The sequence below is a fragment of the Podarcis muralis genome, chromosome 1, assembly GCF_964188315.1.
Source record: "Podarcis muralis chromosome 1, rPodMur119.hap1.1, whole genome shotgun sequence".
NCBI lineage: Eukaryota > Metazoa > Chordata > Lepidosauria > Squamata > Lacertidae > Podarcis > Podarcis muralis.
The window spans coordinates 15,953,500-15,980,999 of record NC_135655.1 but is presented as its reverse complement, the minus strand read 5'-3'; the positions used below and the strand labels follow the sequence as shown (position 1 = coordinate 15,980,999).

The 27,500-nt window shown below is 46.3% G+C and overlaps 1 protein-coding gene across 3 annotated transcripts in view; it reads left to right on the top strand.

Moving 5' to 3' along the window:
- Positions 1-27,500, top strand: part of TECPR2 (tectonin beta-propeller repeat containing 2) — a 52,153-nt gene that overhangs the window by 5,692 nt on the left and 18,961 nt on the right. For all 3 annotated transcript variants that reach the window (XR_013391767.1, XM_028705787.2, XM_028705876.2), the window contains exons 4-17: positions 781-909; positions 2,012-2,143; positions 2,955-3,112; positions 4,638-4,950; positions 6,332-6,464; positions 8,263-8,745; positions 9,998-10,944; positions 12,011-12,194; positions 13,952-14,125; positions 14,962-15,142; positions 16,216-16,357; positions 20,323-20,563; positions 21,411-21,500; positions 25,530-25,763. Coding sequence is in view for 2 of the 3 variants with exons in the window: in XM_028705787.2 (XP_028561620.2) it covers positions 781-909; positions 2,012-2,143; positions 2,955-3,112; positions 4,638-4,950; positions 6,332-6,464; positions 8,263-8,745; positions 9,998-10,944; positions 12,011-12,194; positions 13,952-14,125; positions 14,962-15,142; positions 16,216-16,357; positions 20,323-20,563; positions 21,411-21,500; positions 25,530-25,763 (3,541 nt within the window). In the remaining variant the exon portion in view is untranslated. The remainder of the gene's footprint in view (positions 1-780; positions 910-2,011; positions 2,144-2,954; positions 3,113-4,637; positions 4,951-6,331; positions 6,465-8,262; positions 8,746-9,997; positions 10,945-12,010; positions 12,195-13,951; positions 14,126-14,961; positions 15,143-16,215; positions 16,358-20,322; positions 20,564-21,410; positions 21,501-25,529; positions 25,764-27,500) is intronic.

Below are 27,500 nucleotides of genomic sequence, written 5' to 3'. Positions count from 1 at the left end.
AATATGTTTCAGACATTAATATTATTATAATAGCCAGTACAATCATAATTATCCTATAAAACATACAAAAGAATACCAAAAGCGGCAGCAACAACACAGAACTTGAATAACAAACAAATGCCTAAGCTACAAGTAAAACCCTCAGAAGTAGCAGCAATACGATATACTCTCAAGAGCATCCCAGAGTCCAGCAGGCAAGTCTGAGAGCTTAAAAGCTCTTTCCGTGTCGGGAAAACCTGGCGCAAAATGCGCTTTAAAGCTCTCTGCCTTGCATGTAATTAATTCGCAGGATTTCAGGCTGCTGGCTTTCAACCTTGTAAGGTTGAAATCATGCAAGTTAATTGCACGCAAGACAAGATTGTTTTGTACTGTGCATCCACAGTATAAAAATAATGTACATTAAAAACAGTTTCAGCAAATTTTTATTCAGCATTAGCTAGAGATCAAACCGCAGCAACAGCCCCTTCCTAGTCTAAAGGTCCTTCTAAGCAAAGCGGTCTTCACTAGCCTATGAAAAGCCCCCAGAGAGCTAGCCAGTTGAGCCTTCTTAGGCAAAGAGATCCACAGGGAGGAAGCCCACCACACAGACAACTCTGGCCCAAATCTCCACATACTTGAACTTCAGTGGTGGAGAAACACACAGCAGAATTGCCTCAGGATCTTGAGGTCAGCAGGTGAGGAGCAAAAGCTCTCCTTCAGGTATCCCAATTTTGTCTCAGCCGATACGAATAAACATGGCATCTTAATTTTACAGCTGTATTTTTTTTCCTGCTCCACCAGGGGAAAAATGAGTCTATCACTGTCGTGAAAGTCTTGAGCTGCTTTGATGATCTCGTTGCTGTTGGGACAGCTTCGGGCAAGATTGCTATTTTTCAGCTTGTCTCGTCCTTGCCAGGGAGAAACAAACAAGTAAGAGCCAAACTTGGTTACAGCCTGTGCTGTTTCACATTAATTGTGTGATTAGGTTAATGTTTCACATTAATTGTGTGATTAGGTTATTGTATTTTAGTGTTTTGTTGGAAGCCGCCCAGAGTGGCTGGGGAAACCCAGCCAGATGGGCGGGGTATAAATAATAAATTATTATTATTATTATTATTATTATTATTATTATTATTATTATTATTATTATTATTATGCTTCAGCTCAGTGGTAGAGCAGCTGCTTTGCAATCTCCACTGCCTTGTGGTACATCTTTGGGAAAAGAAAAGACTCAGAGGAAACCCAAAGACAATTGGATTCCTCCTTGTACGCCTTTTTCCTGCAGCCAAGCTGGTGCCAAACACCTTGGCTTTCCTTTTGACCACATCAGCGAGGTCATGTCCTCTGGGCAGATCAGGACCTCCATACACACTGCCCAGGTTTGCATCCTGGGGAGGTCATTTCAGTGCTTCTAACGCAGCAGTTTGGCTTCACCCCAGAGGTGCACTCCATTGTCTCTCAAGACAGACGGATGCCAATAATATGTTAAAGCAGGGGTCGGCAACCTAAGGGCCATGGGTTGGAAGCGGCCCACGGAGGCCGTTCAGCCAGCCCACAAGCCGCCCCCAAACTGAGCCGCCTGCTAAACCAGCACAGTGTGGCACAGGGACTCCCTTCCGTGGCACCGAAAACCGTTCTGCGCATGCCCAGATGCCAAAAATCGCTTCTGCGCAGGCGCGATTTTGGGTGTATGCACAGAAGCGATTTCTGGTGCCGCGGACATGCACAGATGCAATTTCCGGCGTCGCGCTGTGCCGGCCCGGCCCACGGAGGATCTCCGTGAGAGTGATCCAGCCTATGCCCAGTAAGCCTTGCCAACCCCTGTGTTAAATTGTCAGTTGGGGCTTTTGTGACATTGCAATTCGCTGACTGCACAGATCTATCTGGAAACGTGCATGAGCATTAAAATGAAGTAGCAGGACCAATAGAGAAGTACCTTTGATAGCTACATCAATGAATAACCCCACCCACTGAAGGCCTTCTGCTTTCTGCTTGGTTTCTCTCGTATGCTCACTGGTGTCTGTCATTGCAGCTTCGGAGGTTTAACGTGTCTGGTATCCACAAAAGTAGCATCACAGCCTTGGCGTGGAGTCCCAATGGAATGAAATTGTTCTCTGGAGATGACAAAGGGAAAATAGTGTATTCTGCTCTGGATCTGGATCAGGTAATTGGTTGGTTGCCCAAACTTTTGGTACCTGGAATACAAATAACAGTGGTACCTTGGTTCTCGAGCTTAATCCGTTCCGGGAGTCCGTTCGATTCCCGAAACCATTTGAAAACCAAGGCACGGCTTCCGATTGGCTGCAGGAGCTCCCTGCACTCGGTGGGAAGCCGCGTCAGACGTTCGGCTTCTGACAAACATTCGCAAACCAGAACATTCACTTCTGGGTTTGTGGCATTTGGGAGCCGATTAGTTTGGGAGCCAAGCCGTCCAAGGTACCATTGTATTCAAAGCGTATATAAAAACTTTTCCTATAGATTAAAATTGGAGGGTGGTAGTTAAGATGTAGAGAAGGTGGAGCTTAGGGGGCTGTAAGTAAAGGAGCAGTTATGTAAAATTCTGCCACTTGTGAGATGGCATTTATTGAGGGTTTATTCCCCTCCTGCCCTGACCACTATCTGTAGTTGTTATGTTTTCCCCAAAGCATTTATTTACTTGAATCCCTGTGGTGGGTGGTATTGATCTGCAAGACCTGGCGTCGCATCTTTGCTCAGTCATGGGATCAGTTGGTGGTCTTGAACATTGTCTGCCTTTCAGCCTTGAGGCTTTTACTTGGAGAAATATCTTAAGCAGAAAGAAGCACTCCAAAATGCTGTGACAGAAACTATGGGAAGTGAATTCTAGTGGATCCCCTACAAATAGTCGAACGCTAGATAAACCAGCTTTAACATAAGCTTGCACAGGCCACCCGGCAAGTTTAGACAACTTAACTTGAAATATGACTGCTCTGTATATTCACACTATGTCCTTCCAGGGTCGTTGCAACTCCAGTTTGGTACTGGAAGAGCCTTCTTCAGTCGTGCAGCTGGATTATAGCCAGAAAGTGTTGCTGGTCTCCACATTACAGCGAAGTCTGCTTTTTTACACTGAAGAAAAATCTGTCAAGCAAGTTGGAAGCCAACCCAGAAAAAAGTAGGTCTTCTAGATTTTTGCCCAGACATTTAGAGATGAGATTTAAATAATGTATATAACTCTGTATAATTCTGCTAAGGTATTTCATGCACTGTTGCCCTCTTCTAAAGTTGTTAATAAAGGAGGCAAAATAGATAATTTGAAGTACTGTTCATGTTTTTATTCTTTTAATCATTCCAGTGGGGAAGGACTCTGCTGAAGTGAAAATGTAAGAAGCTTCCAGCTATTGGTGGGCAAGAAATTAGCATCCTGACCCTATTTGGTTCCATAATTGTTTTCCCATGATTCCTAAACTTAAGGGCTAACTCACATTTCCTTGTTCGTTCACACAGTCCTCTCCCAGTATTATTATTATTATTATTTCATCCCAAACTCCCCAAACAGGTAGCGGAACAAAGGTTTTTATTTGCCATAGCACTAAGGTGAACATTCTTTTAGTGCAAGGATTTTCCCTTGCTCAGTGGAACGTTCTCCCTTTTCTCTTGCCCACACACTACCACTAAATCTGTTAGGAGTGTTCCCCCAGTCCTCCAGAGCAGACAGGAAACAGCACAGGGCACACACAACAGGGTAGGCAGAATAAAAATAAGCAAAGCTGTTTATACCAAATTTGCTAATCCCTCTTTGTTTTCTTCATACCCTTGTGTTTTGAGGATTTAAAATATTTCCCATCCAAGAAGAAGAAAGAGCAAGTATCTATCCAGGTTGGGAACAGCCCTAACTGTGAGCCACAGTACTTCCACGTGCACCTAGTGTAATGGTCAGTGGATGCATTGCACTCTGCTCTGGGACAAATCTTTTGACTCCCAGAAACAGTGTTTAGGAAGACACCTAGGGTTGCAGCAAGAGGAAGAGGGGATTGGAAAAATCTCTGGAGCATGCATGGTAGACCATGCAGAGCTCGTTGGCTTCCAGCACATATTTTTCTTTCTCATGTATTGCATATTGGTAATGCAGGTGGCACTGTGATCTAAACCACTGAGCCTCTTGGGCTTGCTGATCAGAAGGTCGGCGGTTCAAAACCCTACGACGGGGTGAGCTCCCATTGCTCTGTCCCAGTCTAGCAGTTCAAAAACATGCCATGGCAAGTAAATAAATAGGTACCGCTGTGGTGGGAAGGTAAAGAGCGTTTCTGTGCTCTCTGGCACTCGGTCCTCCGTGCGCCAGTAGCGGCTTAGTCCTGCTGGCCACATCACCCGGAAAGCTGTCTGTGGACAAACGCCGGCTCCCTCGGCCTGAAAGCGAGATGAGCGCCGCAACCCCAGAGTCGCCTTTGACTGCACTAAACCGTCCAGGGGTCCTTTACCTTTATTGTTGTTGTTGTTGTTATTATTATTATTATTAATATGCTGCAATTATTTACTAGAGCCATGTTTTCACTTACGCAGTTTGCTGCAAAGTTTTATCAGTTTGCACTTGGAGACGAAAGAGTTTTAGCATTGTTCATCTTCCCAGTCCCACCATTCCCCACCTCTGAGTATAATAACCATGTGGTTTGATCATTCTTCTGCTTTTACATTTTTAGTACTGGCAAACTTGGAGCATGTTTTGTACCTGGGCTGTGCAAGCAAAGCGACCTGACCCTGTTTGCTGCAAGGCCTGGGATCCGCCTTTGGAAATCAGATGTTCATGGGACTGTTCAGGCCACGTTTATTTTGAAAGATGTATTTCCTGTTGGAATGAAGCCTTTTGAATTATATCCCCGACTGGAGCCCTTAAGCAACAGCAGCTGCAATTTCCCAGACAGGCAACTTGGACTCATTTCCTGCTTCTTCCAGGAAGGATGGGTGCTGAGCTGGAATGAATATAGCATCTATTTAATAGATACAGTAAACCAGGTGAGTCAAACCAAGAGAGCAGTAGCATTTTAAGCTGGGTGTGCGTGGCCTTTAATCTGGAACAGTTAAATTACATTGAAATTAAGAGGTCTGTTAAAACTATCTGATCTGCACAAATAGGGCACAGGTTTAATTAATCCCTGGCGTCTCCAGTTCAAAGGGTTTAGTAGCAGGTGATGCGAAGGACTTTCTGCCTGACACCCTGGAAAACCACTGCCAATCAGAGTAGACAGTATTGAGTTAGATGGGCTGGTGGGTCTGACTTTGTACAGATCAACTTCCTTTGTTCCTATCTCAACATGCTTTCTAGACATAGAGTTGCTTATGATAAAGCAGTGACACTTCATATTAACTCACCTGCCATGGAGCCACTGCACATTGCAGAGGAATTCTGGGGCATGTTCTGAGATGCACTGTCAATTCAAACAGGGTGGCCTGTTGGTTGGCTGAGATGAAATTTGGAAGCATCCCAATACTTTCCCCTCTTTTTCCTTAGTGTTCTGTGTACGAGGGCTCAGGTCTGGAGCTGACAAGCAGCCTTGAACATGAGCATTTTGAGTGGCGTGGCAGGATGCTGTAGGCAGGGTGAAAATGTCTATTCCTTCCTAGAAAAATCCTCGTATAATGCAGGGGAAAGTTGCTGATTTTTAAACACCCCCCCCCATCTTCTTATAATCTGTTAAAGGGTTGAGCAGGTCAGTTCCCTCTCCTCTCCTCACTCCCTTCCATTTCCAGTTCCTTTTCTTTCTCAGTTGACACTTCAACATTCAGTAAATCCTGGACCTTCACAGGTCCTCCTCCTTCCATTTTGAGCTCTTGGTTTTGTTTGTTTGTTTAATTTGCAAACTTGCATATTTAGCAGTCCCATTTCTCTTCCGAGCTGATGACACGTTCAGCCACCCTAGCCTGCTATTAATGGGAATCATTTTGCACTTGGCTATAAAGACCATTGACAGTGAATTCCAAATAGGTCATGCAAATTAGTTGAGTTTATACAAGTTACCTGCGTATTTTCCCCCTTTATCTCAACCAAGTCCTTTAAGGGCTTCTGCCAATCTTTTGCTTCTTTGGGACTTGGAAGTGTCTTTGATTGTGGTCTGAAGCTACATTTCTTAAGCCAGGAGTGAATTATCACAAACAGAGCTACGTTTATAAAACATTTATAGCCCATTTCTCTTCTTAGTCAAGCTTTACATGAGTCACCCTCTCCCCCAAGCCTGCATTCGTGCTTCCTTTCTTTTAGGACTGCTGTTTTGCTCCTTGATTTGACTGTATAATATTGCTTGCCAAAAATAAAATCAGGCCTCTGAAGTGTTGCTTGCGTCCTAAAATGCTTCCTGGCACATTCGTTGCTCAACTTTAACTTCTCTTGCTTTCACAGACCCTGATTGGAAGTTTGGAAGGATCTGGCGATATTGTGTCTGTATCCTGCACAGAAACTGAGATTTTTCTCTTAAAGGGAGACAGAGATGTCATTAGGATCTCAAGCAGACCAGAAGGATTGGTCTCAATAGGTTTGCATACATTAGCATACTAAGCTTATAGTATTTTTTAAAAAAGATTTATGTTAACGCATAGATGATTGTTTTATTCCAAGGAGCTGTGTCTGGGGCTGTGCGTGCTTTGCTGCCACTGCCCTTTTTGGCCCCCTAAAAGTTACTCCTGGAGATTGGTGGAGTTTCTGGAATGGCTTGGAGTTATGTGTGGGGAGGTGAAGGAGGCAGCTACACCTCAGGGTCGGGATCAGTAGAAATCGGAGACCATCACTTGCAGAGTGGAAATGCCTTTAATGATGGACTCCCTTGGGCTAAGGCTAGCAATAGGGAGCAGATTTAAGACTCTTATCGGGTCACTCAGCCTAGAGATTCTACTTCCTCTTGTTCTTGTCATTAGAATGGGCTGGATAAATCATTGGAGAATAGGGCTATTGGTTTTATTTTGGGCTGCCCTGTCTAGTATCAGATTACCTATTGGAAGGCTATGACCAAGGTGTTTGGGGACAAATGTTGGGACTATCTCGCTGGTAAAATGTCACTGTAGGACAAGATGCTATCCTAATTAATCCAGAGCAACATGCCAGGATGAATTTTGGAGCCACGAACACAGGACACCTCTTGCACGCCTCTCTCAGCAGCCAGATGTCTCTGACAAATGTGCAAAGCTCCCATTGAAGCAAAACAAACAAACCAGCCTTGCCCTAATATGAATGTGGCTTTGTTTATTGCATGCAAGTCTGTACCAATGCATCACAATAAATTCTGGCTTGCTTAGAATGATTTTTAGGACACAATAAGACACAGCTTTTAAAGAAATGGTTTGAATTTTCCAGATATTTTTTGTTGAATTGCAGCCTTTTAATGAGATGTGTTTCAGTGGTATCACTTTACTTCAACATTTTGTTTGTTGTTACTGTCAGATTTATCTTGGAAAACACATGCATAAAAGCATATTTTTATTTTGCTGTTTTGGAAACCCCTTGATTGGACCAAATCTGGTCAACCATTCTATTTCCAGTCAGATGCATCTGTGAAATTTGCAAGCAACACATGAAGACATTAGCCTTCTGCTGTCCGTCACCTAGCAATCTGCTATATATTTTGGAAAGTCGTTCGTTCTCTTTGCATTCAGACAACTCTAAAGATATCATAACCAGATTTTGCATGATGGTTCCTGAGACCAAGGAGCAGATTGCCTTCTGCTTGGATACATTTTGAGTCAAGTTGCTAGGCTGAAGCTTTGAAAACTGCACTGATCTCAACTACTAATTTCAAAACAGCACTGATTTTTTGTTGTTCTTCCTTAGAATACATAGCTGCTAGTCTGAGAGACAGACTGGCTGCATTCTCACATAACACTAAACTATAATTTAGTACAGTGTTCACAAGATAGAACTAGCCCAAAGTTTACCTTCGGACACGCATGCTCCCCTTACTCCTCCTGCAAGGCTGGGAGGAAATGTTCAGTTCTAATTTCAAATAATCCTGACTTAATGTTACTTTCAAACCAGGGATCATGGCTTAAAAGAAACTCTGGTTAGCTGAACAAACCAGCTTCATAAACTGCGGTTTTAAGTTGGCTTGTTTGGAAACTGCAATAAACAACTATTTTGCTTTTAAAAGACAACTGAAGGGGGCCCTGTTTAGGGACGTTTTTAATGTCTGATTCTGTATTGTTTGTAATGTTCGGTTGGAAGCCACCCAGAGTGGCTGGGGAAACCCAGCCAGATAGGTGGGGTATAAATAAATTATTATTATTATTATTATTATTATTATTATTATTATTATTATATCATTCTTTGTGCTCCAATTACAGATAGGAATGGAAAACCGATGAGCCCGCTATCCGATACGAGCCCCAAGTTACAGAGCCCGTACTCTGTTGCTGCGGCGTCTGTGTCCTCCGAACCTTCTCCAGAAGCAAGCCAAACGCGGAACAGCTTCCCTTCGTCCCAAACGCCTAGTGACAGGAATGGCTCTGTCGCCAGAGCAGACCTGGAAGTGGCCCTGCTCACGGAGAGGATCCGTTCCCAGAGCTTCAACGGGTTCGGGGACTTGAGCACCGACCCGCGAAGGCGGGGCTACTCAGTGGCCAGTGAGCCCAGGAGCAGGAGCACCTCGGTCAGCTCTGTGGGCAGCGGCTGCAGTTTTGTGACCGGTGGAGAACAGGCCTCAGTCCAAGTCCAGAAAGAAGGTCTGCTTTCTTCGCAGCGGTTCAGTGTGATCAGCTCCGAAGACTTCAACCAGGAGCTGGTTGTCAAGCCAATCAAAGTGAAGAAGAAGAAAAAGAAAAGATATGGTAAATTAAATTTTTATTTTTGCTTAGTGGTGGGTTTCTCACCCACTCTTTATCGTAAAGTCCAGTACTCTGAGCAGATAGATTTGTATACCGCCCTTCATAGATCTCAAGGCAGTTCCCAGCATAAAAATGCATAATAAAAACAAGAAAGAAAAAAATGCAAACCAATAACCCCACTCCCCATCATGGTTTCACTGCTGTTCGAAGATGATAAGTAGTTTAGAAGAAGAAGAAGAAGAAGAAGAAGAGTTTGGATTTGATATCCCGCCTTTCACTCCCTTTAAGGAGTCTCAAAGCGGCTCACATTCTCCTTTCCCTTCCTCCCCCACAACAAACACTCTGTGAGGTGAGTGGGGCTGAGAGACTTCAGAGAAGTGTGACTGGCCCAAGGTCACCCAGCAGCTGCATGTGGAGGAGCAGAGACACGAACCCGGTTCCCCAGATTACAAACCTACAGCTCTTAACCACTACACCACACTGGCTCTGGGTTAGAGCAGGGATGTCCAACTGGTTGACCATGATCGACAGGTCGATCCCTGTTTTATCACGATCGATCGCGGGCTCTTTTTCCTCTGCGGCGGGAAAAGGAGCATCCGCCCCCGCCCCCTCGCTCTGTCCTTTATTCACGCACGATTCCAAGAATGGAAGACGGAGTTACCGCTGGTGGGACTACTACTACTATTGTGATGTTTGTCGCGCGTGTGTCCCCCCCCCCCAGCGGCAGAACTATGGGTTCCCCCCCAAAATGGGTAAATCACTACCATTAATCTTTTCCCGGGAGTAGATCGCAATTCTTGGGAGTTGGACGTCCCTGGTTTAGTGCATTCAGAGTTTTGTAATACTTAAATAACCCTGCAGTATAAATCAGTGTTATTTCTCCCTATTGGAGAGTGGGGGAAAGAGGCTGAGAGAGAGGATTTCCCCTTTGACAGCAGTGGGGTAGAGGTGACATTCAAACCAGAAACTTCCTGAATCACAGCTCAGTCCCTTGGCTACTACAACACAACAGTTAAGATTGCGTTGATGTTCTGCTTTGGTGGCAAGTTCTGCACTGCCAAAGTAGGCAGTTTGGCCTGCCGATATATTCCTGGTTGGTCAAATTCAGGAGCTTCAAACAGATGGTTTCTTGTTTTTCGTTGGCCCTAGAATGGCATTCCCTTAATTAACAAGCTTCTTTTCTCCCTTTCCTCCTCTCTGCCCCTCGGCTTACCTATTTCCCTCTCCCACCTTTCCCGACTATGTGTGAGCTTAGAAAATTCGAGATACCTCAGCTCTCTGGAAAGCACACCGTCCTGTGAACGTCGAGACTTTGCTGACAGCCCTCACTCTGTAAACGTGGACTCTTTCTCTATTGAATCTAGCCTCATGGGCAGTTCTGAAGACCAGGAAAGTGTATTCTGTATTGAATCCCAAAATGTGCTGCAGGAGGAAAATGGCTCTGAAACATTCAGCGTCCTTCAGTCGCCGGAGTCGGTAGCTGCTCTGACGCCAGAGGACGACGATGCGCCAGAAGTCCTGAAAGGTTCCAACGGCGAGAGCGAAGTGGGCACATCTCCCGCTAGGAGCTCCTTGGCTTCCGGTTCCCCCTTGCTTCTCGCAGAAGATAAAGCGGTTAGCGATGGCGCTGAATGTAATTGGAGCCCTACGTCTGAACAAAACGAAATCGTCTCAAAACCGCCAGCCCAGGATGAAGAGCGTTGTTCTATCCTGCATAAAACAGAAGGCACTTTAGCTAAGTTAGGTGTTTTAGAGTCTCTGGAAGAGACAAACCCTGAGAAAAGGATGTCTGGAGATGTGAAAGCCAGCCTTAGTCCTGAGGACTCATCTGGTCAGGAGGCGGGAGTTGAGACCCACACGGAACAGAAGCAGCAGCTACCTCTAACGGACCCAGTCCCCGCCAGTCCCCTTCCTGCCCCTTTTAAAGAGGAGAGCTGTCTTCAAGAGAGTGCATTACCCGGGCAGGATTTCAGGGAGCCACTGACGGCTCACCCCAATGCTAGCGCTGCCAGTGAATGGATAACCAACACCTCTGATGCAGCAGCTGAGAGATCGGCATCGAGTGATGAAGAGGATATCTACAGGCACGGTTTGCCTTACTCATCCTCTGAGACTAGTGTGACAGAAATGGGGGGCTGCCTCCCGCCCCAGGAAAAGGTCAGAACCAGCTCAGATGAAGGAGCGCTTTTAAAGTCGGATCAGGTATGAATACAAACTTGCATCACATCCTAGAGCAGGCATAGGCAAACTCCGGCCCTCCAGATGTTTGAGACTACAGTTCCCATCATCCCTGGCCACTGGTCCTGTTAGCTAGGGATGATGGGAATTGTAGTCCCAAACATCTGGAGGGCCGGAGTTTGCCTATGCCTGCCCTAGAGGCTCCCCGGCGTGAGTGGAAGGTCCTTGCAGCCTCACCAGCCATTTCCCCATTGATTTCTCTCACTTCTGCTGCAGCCCTCCAAACCACAGTGTTCCCTGCAATCCCCACAAGTGGATTCGGGCAGGGGGGGAAAGAGGGGAGAAGCAGGAAAGCCGTATTGCACTCCTTTCTTCTCAATCCAGTCCCTATTTTATTACATCTTTAAAATGAAGCACAGTGTTTAGGATATTGGGGCCAGTCTCTTATGAGCCAATGTCACAAGCTGACTTTCTAGAATACTGGCTTTCCAGAAGCTTAAAAAAACAAACAGGTTTCAACAACTAGAAACTGCAAATATGCTTTTGTTTGGTTTACGGAAGTAGGAAGAGAGCCATGAGACACTGGAGGTGTTTGTTATGAAGGAGAAGACGGTTGCAGTGTAGCAAAGAGTGATTACCCCTTTATTTCTGGCCACTTAAATTTATTACACCAAGCCAATTTATTCTTGAAGCTTCAGCACAGAGCATCCATACCCTATCAGACGTTACCTGCCTCTGGTCAGCATAAGAAACGTACTTTTGGATTCACATCTAGGAGCCATCATTCCAATGTCTAGGAATTAATGGTGTTTTCCTGGGTCTAGAAATCCCGCCATAACTATCAAAACAGTTACCAGGGTGGGTGATAAAGCTGAGAAAACTCACATTGGATATAACTAAATAAATTTCTAGAGACTGCGTTGTTTAATGTCTGTCTTGCAGAAATCAAACGATCCTTTATTAATGGAGCATTTCAAGAAGATACAATGAATGCACTCCCCGCCCCCCCCCCTTTCGTAATGTCGAAATTTGTCCGATTTCTCGCACCGATAAAGATTCCTCACCTGCATTCTAACTCTCCAGTCTTTAGTTTGCAGAAAGCTGGATGGGCTACGCAGGTCCTGGCTATGGAATACTGAGCCTGGTTGTCTCTGAAAAATACATCTGGTGCCTGGACTACAAAGGCGGCCTGTACTGCAGTGCTTTACCTAGTGCTGGTTTGCGCTGGCAGAAGTTTGAAGATAACGTCCAGCAGGTGGCAGTCTCTCCTTCAGGTTGGTTAGCCTGCCATTCTTTTCATCATCATCATCACCACCATCATTTTGCCTGCTGTACTTGGTTTGGTGGGGGGGGGATAATGGCTTCTGCAGCTCTGCTGCAAGAGCCTCGTTGCAGCTGCCCTCTGTTTGATTAAACTTTATATGCCTTTTCTTATATACAGAGATCATTCTTACCGCAGACAAGGTCCATGCACGACCCTTGAAATGATTATGAGCAATTTACGATCTCGGTAGCAGAACCAGTGCATTTCTGGTGCATACTTCTGGAGTCCAGAATTACGTTTGGAGCTGGGGTTAATAGCCTGTTGCGTTAGTACTGAAAACAATAGGCTGAGGGCGTCTGGTTGCCTGTTGTAGAAAAGCAGTCAAGCTTCCCTGAACTGTTCCACCATAGGCTGCAAATGGACTGGTTAGGTTACATGTTTCCGTGATAAGAAGCCTGTTGGGTTGAAATATAACCTTCCCCTGGCAGACTAGTACTCTTGTGTGGAGGGGTGATTTTTGCCAGGAGGAGAACGTTCGGACAAGCCCCCTCCATGCGCACCCAGCCTGAAGTGTAGTCTCGAAAAAGCGTTTTATCAGTTCTCCTGATTGTATGTTCTGACTCTCCTACCTGCCCCTTAAGCTGTGCCTGATTTTCTGTGACAATTCTGTTCAACGTCTTTGGAATTTTAGCAGCATGCAGTATAATGCTACAGGGCGCAATGCTGGCTTATTTAATTTTTTTACCAGGGCTTACCAGGCATCTCTCAGTTCAAATAAAAACCTAGTGCACCTCAAACAACTGTAAAATAATACAATAATGGTCAAAGTACTAAAAGCAGTGTGCCTTCTAATGGGTTTAAGACCTTTGGGGGACATTTCCAGCAAAACATTTTGCATCCACAGGGTGGATAATGAAATTATTCCAGTAACACAAGACACAGAGTTATACAGGCACATCTTCAGTAGCTGGTCCTGTGAACTACAGCTGTGAAGGCTTTTGGGCCCTGCTTAAAGGAAAACCTTGCAAGCAACTTCTGTGGCTGTGCTGTCCATAAAAATGCTCTTTGCCGGTATGTCATTGCGGTGAGCTCCCGTTGCTCTGTCCCAGCTCCTGCCCACCTAGCAGTTCGAAAGCACACCAGTGCAAGTAGATAAATAGGTACCGCTATGGCGGGAAGGTAAACAGCATTTCCGTGCACTCTGGCACTCAGCACGGTCCTCCATGCGCCAGAAGCTGTTTAGTCATGCTGGCCACATGACCACAAGCTGTCTGTGGACAAACGCCGGCTCCCTCAGCCTGAAAGTGAGATGAGCACCAAAACCTCATATTCGCTTTTGACTGGACTTAACCATCCAGGGGTCCTATATATATATATATATACAGTGGTACCTCGGTTTGCGAACTTAATCCATTCCAGAAGTCCGTTCTTAAACCAAAGCCATTCTGAAACCGAGGTGTGCTTTCCCTAATGAGGCCTTCTGCTGCCGGTGCCCTTCCACCGTTCGGCTTCCGTTTGTAGGCCGAGGTAAATTTTTCTAACCAGAACACTGCTTCCGGTTTTGCAGAGTTTGTATACCGAATAGATCATAAACAGGGCTGTTCTTAAACTGAAGTACCACTGTATATACATATTCCATGAAAGTAGGTCTTTCAAGCTTTAAAATGACTGTAAGCAAGGAATAAAATTGGAGCACCTAAGAAGGTCCAGAGGTGTTCCGTTGCGCTAAACATGATTCATCTGACTAATGTGAAGCTCCTTCCTCAGGGACTCTTCTCTGGAAGGTTGAGCACAAAACCAATAAAGCCTTTGCCTGTGGAAAAGTGACTATTAAAGGAAAGCGTCACTGGTACGAAGCCTTGCCTGAGACAGCGTTTGTATCTTTGAGTGATGACACTGCCTGGATTATCCGAACAAACGGCGATCTATACCTGCAGACAGGTACCTCCGTTAACTTGCTTTTTTGCTTCTTCTAGGGTGGTGGTGTTTCCCTCTCCGCCCTCCCAAAGTGCATTTTGGGAGAACCCTCTGGTTCTTTGGAAACTTCTCAAGGTTGTGGTGAAGTAAAGCAGACATTTTTCCTGCCATTTCCTATCCTCCTTTACCCCCTCCCCTTGCCAAGGCACATCGTGACTCAAGTTATTGAAAGCAGTGTTATCGGAGGGCACAGATAAATAAGATTTTTTTAAAAAAAAACGTTTTTTTTAATTGGTAAATGTCACATAAGCAAATAAGTAAGAGAGAAACAAACAGATCAATTTTATTTATGTATTTAAAAACCTCATTACCTGCTGTCATTAACGATAAGAATATTCCATCAGTCCTGATTTAAATGTATACATTAATATAGGAAGTCCAAATGTCTGAAGAGGTATCTAAAAGAAAGGGATGATTGTGAGTCATGCATTCATATGTAAAAAGTGTGAAATCTTCAGACCACTGGGCGATAGACATTTTACAGCAGAAGTCTCTTAGGCACTGTAGAGGCTTGCAGAACCCACTTTCGTTGCCCACAGGAATATGATTTAAGAGTGTGCGAACATCCACAGATATCAAGTCTTTTTTTCAGAATGAAATTGATAAGAGCAGTAATTTCTGACCAGGAAGAAAACACCCCAGGCCGTTCCCAGAAAGGAATGTGCTAAGAGAGCACACTGTGAGCTTAAAGCATGGCCCTAATAACCACAGGAAGATAATTTATGAACCCTGAAGGTGAGCATCATAAGCATAAAAAGTGAGTTAATGCAATTTATTTCTACTCTATATTTTACTTGAAGGCCTGAGTGTGGATCGTCCCTGTGCCAGAGCAGTAAAAGTGGACTGTCCCTATCCGCTCTCGCAGGTCACAGCCAGAAATAATGTTGTCTGGGCATTAACTGAGCATCGTGCGCTTCTGTACCGCGAGGGGGTAAGCAGCTTCTGCCCTGAAGGGGAGCAGTGGAAATGCGATGTCATCAGGTAAGCGGTGTTTAATCAGCAGGTATGTTCTGTAATAGATGTTCCCTGATCTTGCAACACCTTAGTTTGGATTTACACATCTTTCGAAGGCCAGTTTCCTAATCGGGGCACTAGGTTTCATTGACCTCGCGTTACATTGCGCTCTGTTCTGAAACTGCACAAGAGGCTGAAAAGCAGCCCATTTGTGGAAGCAGCACGAGGAAGTTGTATCAGCTGGCATTTAATATTGCACAATTTGATAACAGCTGTGCATTCATGTGGTCATGTTCCAACGAGTATTAAAAGCTTCTTTGATTTACCTTCTTAGACGCAGGGCTGTGCATTTTGAGGTGTTGGGTGGTGTATGCACTGTGGAAGCTCACCCAAGGGATTAAGCTCACCACAGAAAACAGCCATTTAGCGGAGTGTCTTTACAAGGCCAACTCCAGCATACAGTTCAGTTGCTTGCAAAGTTCTGCAACTGATAGAGTTCTCCGAGTTCTGGAAATTTTCCAACTCCTTCCTCAGTACGATCTCCTCTGAATGCCTTCCCTCGGATCCACGGTTCCAACAGATAGCCTTGGCAGTTTCTGCGATCTCTTACCACGACCCACACAATATGCTGCAACCTGAGCCATACATATATATACCGTATTTTTTGCTCTATAAGACTCTCTTTTTCCCTCCTAAAAAGTAAGGGGAAATGTGTGTGCATCTTATGGAGCGAATGCAGGCTGCGCAGCTATCCCAGAAGCCAGAACAGCAAGAGGGATCGCTGCTTTCACTGCGCAGCGATCCCTCTTGCTGTTCTGGCTTCTGGGATTCAGAATATTTTTTTTCTTGTTTTCCTCCTCCAAAAACTAGGTGCGTCTTGTGGTCTGGTGTGTCTTATAGAGCGAAGAATACGGTATAGAGAGAGAGAGTTGTGTGCAAGGCTAAAACAATAGCATTCTACTGAACCGTCTTAGCTTCAATTCACAGAGCTGTAAATAAGTAAATCAGAAAAATTGGCAGGGCATGGTACGGGCTGTATATTTGGGGAGGGTGGAAACACTTGTGTGCAAATGTGTTGTGACTTTTGTTCATTTTTGCAGTGAAATGCAAGCTCTAGAGCCGGTGTGTGTGACTCTTGGAGACCAGCAGACCATATGGGTTTTAGACATCCATGGCAATCTGTGGTTCAGAACGGGTGTTGTTTCCAAGAAACCACAAGGGGATGATAACCACTGGTGGCAAGTAGGCATTCCTTCTTCTACTTTCAGTAAATGCAGAGGGCAAAATACATGCTTTGCACGTGTAAGGTCCCTGATGCAATATGACCTAAAGGATCTCGGATCTGAGAAAAGCCTTTGCACGAGACCTTGGAGAGCCACTACTGATCAGATGCTGGTCCAGTTTGCATGTCACGCTTAAGCCAAGCATGAGAAGAGATTGTGGACACTTTGACCCTCCTCCGGTCCTGCTGCTCCCCCCTCCTGTCACAGTGCTGTTCGTTGAACCGTAGTTTGGCTTAGCCAGTCGTTCAAACCCATGCTCTTGGTACGCCCCACTGCAGACAAGCCACGAGGTGTAACCATGGTTTGTTCTTGATTTACAGCTCATGGTATGTTTGCAGGAAACAAAACCGCAAGCCTGGGTTCAGATGACACACTAAGCCATGTATGTCCAACGTATTGATCGCGATTGATTCGTAGATCGTGTGATGGATCTTCATCTCAATCACCCTGCTTTGCCCGACGCCCAATCAGCTGGCTGGCCCGGAAAGGTGCAAGGCGCCTCCCCCCCCCCCCCCAAGCCTCAGCCCCAGGCAGGGAAGCAAAGATGAGGTGTGCGGGCTCTGCACGGGGTGCATCTGTGGAGGCGCCCAGTCAGCTGGCCAGCTGGAAAAGGGAGCCGAGAGAAGGGCAGCGCATGAGAGAGACAATGACATCCCTCTCCCCACTCCCGCCAGTTCCCATGGGAAGAAAACACCCTTTCCTTCTTAGTTCTACATGGAGCTTTCCTCACTTTTCCAGCTCCAGCCTAGCTGTGTTTACTCAAAAGTAAGCTGCTCTCCCTTTTAGTTCTGCGTGGATGCTGAATTTTCCAGCTCCAGCCTAGCTGTGTTTACTCAAAAGTAAGCTGCTCTCCCTCTTAGTTCTGCGTGGATGCTGAACTTTCCCCACCTTTCCAGCTCCAGCCTAGCTGTGTTTACTCAAAAGTAAGCCGCTGCCCCCCTCCCTCCCCAAGGAGCTCTTCATCGGTAAAGGGGGAATTGGACATTTTAGGGCATGTTGCCTTCCCACGTGCACCAAGGGCCCTGGGGTGTGTGTAATAATTTGTTATTATTTTTATTATCATCATCATAATTTATTATTTATACCCTGCCCATCTGGCTGGGTTCCCCCAGGCAAATATAATATGTTTAAGTTGAAGAATGACAGTGGGAGAGTGTGGTAGATCACTGCCAGATTTGGATACTGGATGGTGGATCGCAGCCTATTGGAATTTGGACATGCCTGCGCTAAGCCAAACCATGGCTTAGCACACCACAGCAACAGGACTGGAGGAGGAGAAAAAGCAGCCTCTATCTCCTCTCCACCTGGGACACAGGTGGCGCTGTGGGTTAAACCATAGAGCCGAGGACTTGCCGATCAGAAGGTCGGCGGTTCGAATCCCCGCGACAGGGTGAGCTCCCGTTGCTCGGTCCCTCCTCCTGCCAACCTAGCAGCTCAAAAGCACGTCAAAGTGCAAGTAGATAAATGTGTACCACTCTGGCGGGAAGGTAAATGGCATTTCCGTGCGCTGCTCTGGTTCACCAGAAGCGGCTTAGTCATGCTGGCCACATGACCCGGAAGCTGTACGCCGGCTCCCTCGGCCAATAAAGCGAGATGAGCACCGCAACCCCAGAGTCGGTCACGACTGGACCTAATGGTCAGGGGTCCCTTACCTTTATCTCCTCTCCAGGAGCCTGGTGTTCACAGTAAGGTCACAACCATACCCTACATATAAATAACTCTTATTCGTGGCTTCCCAAAGCATCCTGGGTGAGGAAGCCCCATCCCAGAGAAAGTGTCTCTGGTGGCACAGGGCTGGTGCTCAGCAGCCACTTCTGATATTTTTAACTCGCTGTGAGTTTGTATAGAACTGTATTACTTAAATGACGAATTTGTTTTCTGTGCTATTTATATGCTGTTGTGCTTTTGATGTGACTATAGCGATTGTAATGTTTGCTCCTTTTAAAGGCGGTTATTGTTGAGCTGCTCAATATGGTTGTTGGGAAATTGACGTACTACAAACATTGAGTCAAGTGAAAAATATCCGATCAGCCCTGGGAACTGCAGTTTTAGGGTGTCGTTGCAATTCTTGGCTCCCTCAACAAACTACAGTTCCCTAGGATTCTCTGGGGGGAAAGCCATGACTGTTAAAGTTGTTTTTGCAGGGATTGTAGTGTGGAACTGCCAACAGACATGGCTTTATGTATGATTTCTCTTATAGGTTAGTTCCTAAACGCAAGATAAAGGAGTCTATCTGGTCCTGTTCCCATTAGAGCCACTGAAGAAAAAATAGAGATAAAGAACTAAACTCACATTTATCTTGCTAAGTGAGGTATCTGAGCTCCTTCCTTTTGCTAGTCGCAGTATTCCCACAAACCTTCACTAATCTCCAGCTGTGGAGTGAGACAAATGTTACTGTTTCCCCTTTGCAAAATATCAGCCCTGTTACTCGGATTTTCTTGTCAGGTGTAGGGTTTTCTCCCTGCTCCCCCCCCCCCCCCGTTGTTTTTGCACATACTTTCTCAAAAGGAACAGCTTGGCTGCTTGCCTTTTATGTAACAACCAACCCTTCCAAAGGAATTGAGGTGCCCCTTTGCGGTTTTCCCTAATCTACACATTGTTCTGCTAGGATATTTCAGAGCCACCTAATTTTTTGATTAACAGCACTCCAGATTGGAGATCTATAGTGCTTGTTTCTTTGTCACTTCTCTGGTTCCGAAGCATAAAACTAAAAAGCATAAAACTAAAAACAGCTCCAAGAGCGAGGCAAGCAGAATTCAGTATTACACAAACTGCCTTCTGCCCGTCCTCACTATTTGTTGTTGCCAGTAGCCAGAATAACTGCAAATATTCAGGAAGGGCAATAACCCAATTGTACATCATATGCGGGGGGCGCTGTGGTCTAAACCACAGAGCCTAGGACTTACTGATCAGAAGGTCGGCGGTTCGAATCCCTGCGACGGGGTGAGCTCCCGTTGCTTAGTCCCTGCTCCTGCCCACCTAGCAGTTCGAAACCATGTCAAGTGCAAGTAGATAAATAGGTACCACTCTGGTGGGAAGGTAAACGGTGTTTCCGTGCGCTGCTCTGGTTCGCCAGAAGTGGCTTAGTCCTGCTAGCCTGTCTGTCTGTGTACAAACGCCTGCTCCCTTGGCCTATAGAGTGAGATGAGCGCCGCAACCCCCGAGTCGTCTGCGACTGGACCTAATGGTCAGGGGTACCTTTACCTTTATGCTTTGCATGTAGAAGGTCCCAGGCTTAATCCTCTGCATTTGCAGATAGGGCTGGGAGCGACCACCGCCTGAAACTCTGGAGAGCCGTTACCAGTCAGTGTAGACCAGCGTTCTTCAACCTGGGCCCCCAGATTTTCTTGGACTAGCACTCCCATATTCCACGGCCAGCTGAGCCCAGTGGGTCAGGGATGATGGGAGTTGTAGTCCACCAACATCTAGGAACCCAATATTGAAGAACACTAGGTAGGCAGCTTCCTATGTTTCTATTGGACACAATGCAGACAAAGTGAGGGTGGCCTTTGGTTTGGACTCAGTCTGACCCTTATGTTTCCCTCCCCTTATGGTTTTGATCTATGGGCTACTATTAAAATGAGGCTACATTTTGAATTCTATTTCTAACCTGTATTTTAAATTGGTGTCGTCGTCGTCCCCCTTATTATGTTTTTATTGTAATTTTACTGGTGTTAGCCCTGAGCCCGGCTCTGGCCGGGGAGGGTGGGGTATAAATAAAATATTATTATTATTATTATTATTATTATTATTATTATTATTATTATAGTATTAAAAGTCCCACTGATTTCAAATGTGGATTTTTCTCCTCTTGAAATCAGAGAGACTCACAAACCTCATTGATAATACATTGGGATTTTGCCTATTATCCAGTCTTATCTTTCTATTTCGCTGACCTGGTTCTTTTCGTACATTCCCCCCCAGGTAAGCATTACGGATTATGTAGTGTTTGACCAGAGCAGCCTTTTCCAGACCATCATCCAGGCAACCCAGACAGTCGCCACAGCAGCTCAGGCCCCCGTTGAGAAGGTGGCAGACAAACTCCGCACGGCTTTCTGGGCACAGCCGCTTCAGTGTCAGCCGAGTCTCCTCGCCGTCAGCAGCGGCGGCGTCTGGATCTCGTCGGGGAAGAACGAGTTTCACGTAGCGAAGGGAAACCTCATAGGTAGGCGCGCTTTTGGTTGCTGGCTTCTGTTTGCAAAAGGCGAAGCCAGGCGGCTTGTCCACATTTAGCAGCACAACAGGGTATCTTCATTCATGCCAACTGCTTAGAAATGGAAGACTCCCTGAACCTCCCATGGCAGCATGTACTTGCGTTGTAATGGGATAGCTCAGTCAGCAGAGCGTGAGACTCTTAATCTCAAGGTTGTGGGTTTGAACCCCACATTGGGCGAATGATTCCTGCATTGCAGAGAGTTTGACTAGAGGACCTTCAATGTCCCTTCAAACACTAAAGTTCTGTGAGAAACAGTGGTCAACCTCTTTGGTAATTCTGCCATTCCAAAGTGGGCAAAAGCAGAAGCGGATCATTTAACACCATATTCTGAGTAATACATATTTTTGGAAACATCACTGTGAGTGGAAACTCTACTCCATATCCACAGCAATTTTCATTATATGAGAGAGATGAATGCATAGATGATGATGGTGATGAAGAATATTATTACAAATAATAATATTGACTAATAACAATATGACCAATAATATTAGTCACTTCTTTTTCAGAAAGGTGAACTCAGAGCAACTTACAAAAGCAAATAAAGACGTTTCTGCCTGGCACCTAAAAACAGATAGTGATGGTGATGCCAAGTGTGCCTCACAGAGCATTCCACAAACAGGGGGCCATCCCTGAGAAGGCCCGCTCTCACACCTCCCTTGGAGGGAAGGGCCTAAGATGAGAATTCCATGGTGTTTAGAATAAAAACTTGAAGCAGGAATCTCAGGAGCACCAGAAGAGTTTGGGAGAAAGCTGGCTGTTTCCATGCTAAGACTATTCCTCCTTCCTTCTCCAGGTACTTATTGGAATAACGTCGTGCCTCGCGGCACTGCTTCGGCCACAAAATGGGCGTTTGCGTTGGCTTCTGCAGCTCCAGCAAAAGAAGGTAACGTCTGTCCCGGGGCTGCCTTGCAAGTTTATTCTGCTTTTTCTGACACACCGGCGAAAGATAACAAGCTCTTTGCATCAATATACTCCATCCATTGATATTGGCAGGTTTTTCTAAGGGCATTAATGTGTACTGGACACAGGGGTGGAGGAAGGGGGTGCAGTGGGGGCGGGCCGTCCCAGGGGTCACTACTGGGGGGGGGGTGTGTGACAAAATGCCAGGCGGCACTCACCCCAGAGCCTGCAGCATGCCCGAGCCACACGCATCTCTCCTAGGAGTGACTGACGTGGTTGCTTGGGCACCCGCCACCTCTCCGCTGGCCGAAACGGTCCACCTGCCACCTCCCCCTCAGCTGTAGTGTGGTTGAGTGGAAGGAGGCAGGCAGACTCCTTGGAGGCCTGTGGAGCGTCCTGCCCCAGCTCGCCCCACCCTGTGGGCAGCTGGCCCCGCCCCTGGGCGCCGAGCATGTGTCCCAGGCGCCCAATCGGCTTCCTCCACCACTGACTGGCAGGGCCTTGCAGAGCCAGGCAGAGGCCCAGGCCAGGTAGATAATGTGCCCCCCCTTTTTTTTTCTACCCTGGGGATAACTGTAGTCTTATAAATAAGTAAGTATATAAAAATGTTTCACAAAAGTTATGCTGGCATATAATTTTATTTCAAGGCTTGAACCATATCTGCATATAAAGACAAAATGGAAAATATAGATATACAATAGTGCTTTTTCAAAATACATAGGGAAAAGGATTATTTTAAGTATTTACATTTAAAAATGCTTTCCTAGCTTTCTTTTCTGCAAATTCTTGAATTACGCAGGAAAAATCAAGCCACTTCGCCTTATCGTGGTTTATGTTTATCATTGCGATAAGAAAGCCAACACACTTATCTTTAAGATACGTGTGGTTTTAATTTTTGGAAACGATTTTCAAACAAAAACTCACCAACTTTTAACAGCATGAAAAACATGGTCCACCATCACGTTCGCGGCGTGCTGGCTGCTGGAGCCTTGGTTGCCTCCACCCACCCGGCGCCCGTTCTGCGCTCCTCTGCGGAGCCAATCGCAGGCCCCGCCCCGGACGCCAGGGAAGCTTTTCTCTTGCACTGCCAGCCAGCCATGGCCCCAGGGAATCTGCCCACTGCCACTGCTGCCTTTGCGCCTCTGTGTTCGCCCCAGTGCCTCCCCTGCGATTGTGAATATGCTGACCGAAGCCCCCTTTGGAATTGGAGGCCCGGGCCAAGTGGCCCATATGGGGCCCCCCCCCTCTGTCTGGGCCTGCTGACTGGACAGAAAGGAAGGGCAGACCTGAACAATGGATTCTAACCCCATGGCTTAGCCTTTGCTCTTCACTGCGGCACAAGTAGGAAAAAGAGCACAGGTCACCTTAGCTAGTCCCATAAAGAATCATTAACGTGGGCAGTTAAGATTTAAGGTTCACAAACAATTAACAAAAATGAAGCATCAAAAGCGTGTGGTCTACTTTCGGTTCACACACACAGACAGACACGCGGTTTTAATTGCGCTCACTTAAGCCAAACGATATCTGCATCTTTGATTTTCACATTGCCGTGTTCCTTTTGTGGTTACGCTGGTGCCTTGTCTGCACTGTTAACAGTTCTTTTGGGCGTGTGATGGAGTAACCCTGAGCAGAGAAGGGCAGGAGGGATGTTCCACCACTTTCCCAAACCTTGCTGGCTTGCACCAGCCCGAGCAGGAGCTGTGTTGCATGTGGCGTGGGTGTTTTTCCTTCAGACCTGATGATTAGCATGTGTTTAATTCCATCACTCCCATTATTGAAACCAACGGAGCATTGGTGAGATTATTCACAGCAGCTCCAAGCTGGCAGAGGTAGTGAGCCTAATGTTGGGTTCTCTTCGCAGGAACAAAAGAGTTTTTGGATCCAAGGCTGCCTCCAGCCCAGGCCCAGAATGCATTGCTTCAGAAATTAGCACTGGCTATTGCTGGCTGAAATACCGGCAGCGGTAGATCTGGACCCAAAGAGTTTTCTGCAGGTGTTGCAGGGGCTTCTGCCGCAGATGTATAGGGTGGGGGCCAGAGGGGTACTGCCATTATTAAACCATCAGTGGAGAGGCACTTCTTCCCCATCCTAACTCATTTCAGCCAGGGGTTAGGATTATTTGAGGGCAGTGATGATATGCCAAGAGTTCCTGGCTGATTAAGCAGCATAGGAAATTGTCTTCTCCTGAATCAGACAATCAAGCCCACTATTGTCACACAGCATGGCAGTGACCCTCTCCACTGAGTTCCAGGCAGGGGGTCTGTGCTTGGCCTGGAGATGCCAGGAATCTCCTGCATGCAAAGCATTATTATTATTATTATTATTATTATTATTATTATTATTAGGTAAAGGTACCCCTGACCGTTAGGTCTAGTCGCGGACAACTCTGGGGTTGCGTGCTCATCTCACTCTATAGGCCGAGGGAGCCGGCGTTTGTCTGCAGACAGCTTCTGGGTCATGTGGCCAGCATGACTAAGCCGCTTCTGGCAAACCAGAGCAGCGCACGGAAACGCTGATTACCTTCCCACTGGAATGGTACCTATTTATCTACTTGCATTTTGATGTGCTTTCGAACTGCTAGGTGGGCAGGAGCAGGGACCGAACAACGGGAGCTCACCCTGTCGCGGGGATTCAAACCGCCAACCTTCTGAATGGCAAGCCCTAGGCTCTGTGGTTTAGACCACAGCGCCACCCATATCCCTTATTATATTTATTTATTTATACTTACATACATACATACATACATACATACCACGCCCATCTGGCTGGGTTTCCCCAGCCACTCTGAGTGTCTCCCAAAGGAATATAAAAAACACGATAAAAGATCATACATTAAAAACTTCCCTAAACAGGACTGCTTTCAGATGTCTTCTAAACATCAGATAGTTGTTTATTTCCTTGACATCTGGTGGGAGGGCGTTCCACAGGGCAGGTGCCGCTACCGAGAAGGCCCTCTGCCTGGTTCCCTGTAACCTCACTTCTCGCAGGGAGGGAGCCTCCAGAAGGCCCTCGGAGCTGGACCTCAGAGTCCGGGCTGAACGATGGGGGTGGAGATGCTCCTTCAGGTGCATTAGCTCCCTGAGCAACTCTGGAAAACTCATTGTGTGTGTTGATTTGCTAGACATAAAAAAAAACTCGCCTCCAGTAAATGGTCTTGTGTAAAAAGTATAGCATGAAATGAAGCAAGCACATACTTAAACTGTGGAGCTCCCTACCCCAAGATGCGGTGATAGCCACGAACTTGGATGGCTTCGAAAGGAGGTTGGACAAATTCATGGAGGATAAGGCTGCCAGTGGTACTAGCTGTAGTAGCCCTACATTACCTCCAGGATCAAAAGCGGCATGTCTCTGAATACCAGTTACTGGGGAGCAGCAGTACAGCAGCAAAAGGGTATTTCTTTATGTCTGCTTCTTGGCTTCCTGAACTTGGATGGGCCTTTGGAATGATCCAGCAAGACTCTTACATTACTAAGCAGCTATCTTTCAGCCTCAGCCTTCCCATCTGCATTATGGGGATAATGCTGCCCTCCCGTACAGGGCTGTTTTGCCAAGATACTGTAAAATTTATATACTGTTTGACTGTTGAAAAAAACATTAAAGCGGTTTATGTATGCAAAGTTTATTGAGCGCACAGTAGAAATAGTAATAATGCAGTCATACCTCTTGTTATGTTCGGTTCAGGTTATGTTTTTTCAGGTTGTGTCCCGCGGCGACCCAGAAGTAACGGAACGGGTTACTTCCGGGTTTCGCCGCTCGCACATGCACAGACGCTCAAAATGATGTCGCGTGCATGTGCAGAAGAAGCAAATCGCAGCACGCGCAGACGTGGGTTGTGTTCTGCTCATGTTGCAAACGGGTGTCCGGAACGGATCCCGTTCGCAACCAGAGGTACCACTGTAATAGTAATTATTTACTACATTCAACCTAGGTTAGAATACTGATACTTAGACACTGAATGGCGAAGGCTTCTGGAAAAGCAGATTTAACCATGAAAGTGTTGTCCCTCCCACAGGAAGCTTTCTGTGGTTGTGCCAAAGCAGCAAGGATCTCTTTTGCGTCAGCGACCAAAACCCGCAGTTTCATCCTTCGACTGTTCAGCTACCCCCTGATGACGAAATAGAATACTATTCAGCCTGCCAGGATGCCATATGGTGCCTGGACCACCTGGGACGAGTCTTCATAAGGACACTCTCGCCAAATTGCCCAACGGGGATGCACTGGACCAGACTGGACCTTGCCCAGTTAGGTAAGACTCCTTGTGAGCTCGTTTGTCACCTGCAAATTTCCCAACTTAAACACAGGCTGACGGGGAGCATTTCCTCTGCATACCTGGTGAGTATTTGAACACAAACTTGCTCTGACCCGTGACACCTATGGATAAAGCATTAAACATGGATTTGGCTTCATAGAATTCTTTGCCATCTTAATCTCAGAGAAAGGGTAGGACAGAGAACTGCAGGGCCATTTTGACTTGGCTGGTTTTTGCTGATGGAAAGAAAAGATGATCCAGATTTTCAAAAAAGCAGAATAAAGGTGCCATCAGAGCAAGGTGTGATGTGCTCTTTGGGAGCATCCTTGTGTGGACATCCCACAGAAGCGATGGGGAACCTGTGATCCTCACATCATCCCTGACCTTTGGCCATGCCGGCTGGAGCTGATGATAGTTGGTAGTCGCAACAGTATATGGAAGGCCAGAGGTTCCCATTCCCTGCCCTACAGGATGAAGGTAGATCAAGAATTAATGCTATCCTGGCCCACAGAGGATCAGGATGTCTGCCACTTCCCTGTGGCTCTGTCCCACGTCTCCAGCTGTGATAAAACTGGAAAGGGTTTCTTCCCATATGAAGGTGTCCTGCCCACCAATGTATTGCATGCTTGTGGGTTGCGGTGTGTTAAAGGGAAAACTGGATGAGCTCATCTTTTTAAAAAAAGAAAGCAAAAAGTCTTCTACTTGAAATGTGCACTCTGGAAATCAAACTCAAGGCAAGTAACACCTGATGAAATGGCATTAGCAAATAAGAGGCTTAAAATAGCATGCCAGTAGGTTTTGAGACGTCTCTTGCGCAGATTTCTGAGGCATAGCATTTGACGTGATCAGAGCTGCCCTGTCATATCCCGGAGTTCCAAAAAATGAAGCGGGATTCGCTTTGACAGTGTGCTAGCAAGCAGAAAGATTTGTTTCTCTGGATGAGCAATTAGCATCAGCTTTGGAGAAAGGAGGAAAAACCCAAGGTGGAATAGGAAAACAAGCCGAAAACGTTACATAAGAGAAGTGCGCATTTGGATATCGGATTGTGCTGCATATGTTAATAAGTGCCCAGCGATGCAGAGCAGGTGATATGTGACCCCTTGTTCAGAGAGCCCTGATGCTTAGCTAGATCAAAACCAACAGCTGAACCGCTGAGGCCCAAAGCCACCGTGATCCAGGATGTCTGTGCCGGGAGGAGTAACAAGACTTTATTTTAAATAGCGCTGCTGAATGTCAGACCCAGAGGAGCAGCAGAATTATGCTGATGACTCTCTTCCCCACCCCACGGCTATTTTGAGCTGGGCAGGTCTTATGTAACGGTGCTAAAATAAAGATAGAAATCAAGAAGAACCTATATGAGAATAAGCTAGGAGAATTCAGGTGCTCAACACCTTGGTTGTTTTAACCCATTTCGAATAAAGCCACTTTAAATGGTCATTTTATCACTTAGCATATTGGTATCCCTTTCAACCTCTAGGGAACCTTGGGACAGTTCTGAGCCGCCGCTCCCCCTCCCCCCATTTTCTCTGTGGTCTCTTTCTTTGACGTACAGTGGTACCTCGGGTTAAGTACTTAATTCGTTCCGGAGGTCCGTTCTTAACCTGAAACTGTTCTTAACCTGAAGCACCACTTTAGCTAATGGGGCCTCCTGCTGCCGTCGTGCCGCCAGAGCACGATTTCTGTTCTCATCCTGAAGCAAAGTTCTTAACCCAAGGTACTATTTCTGGGTTAGCG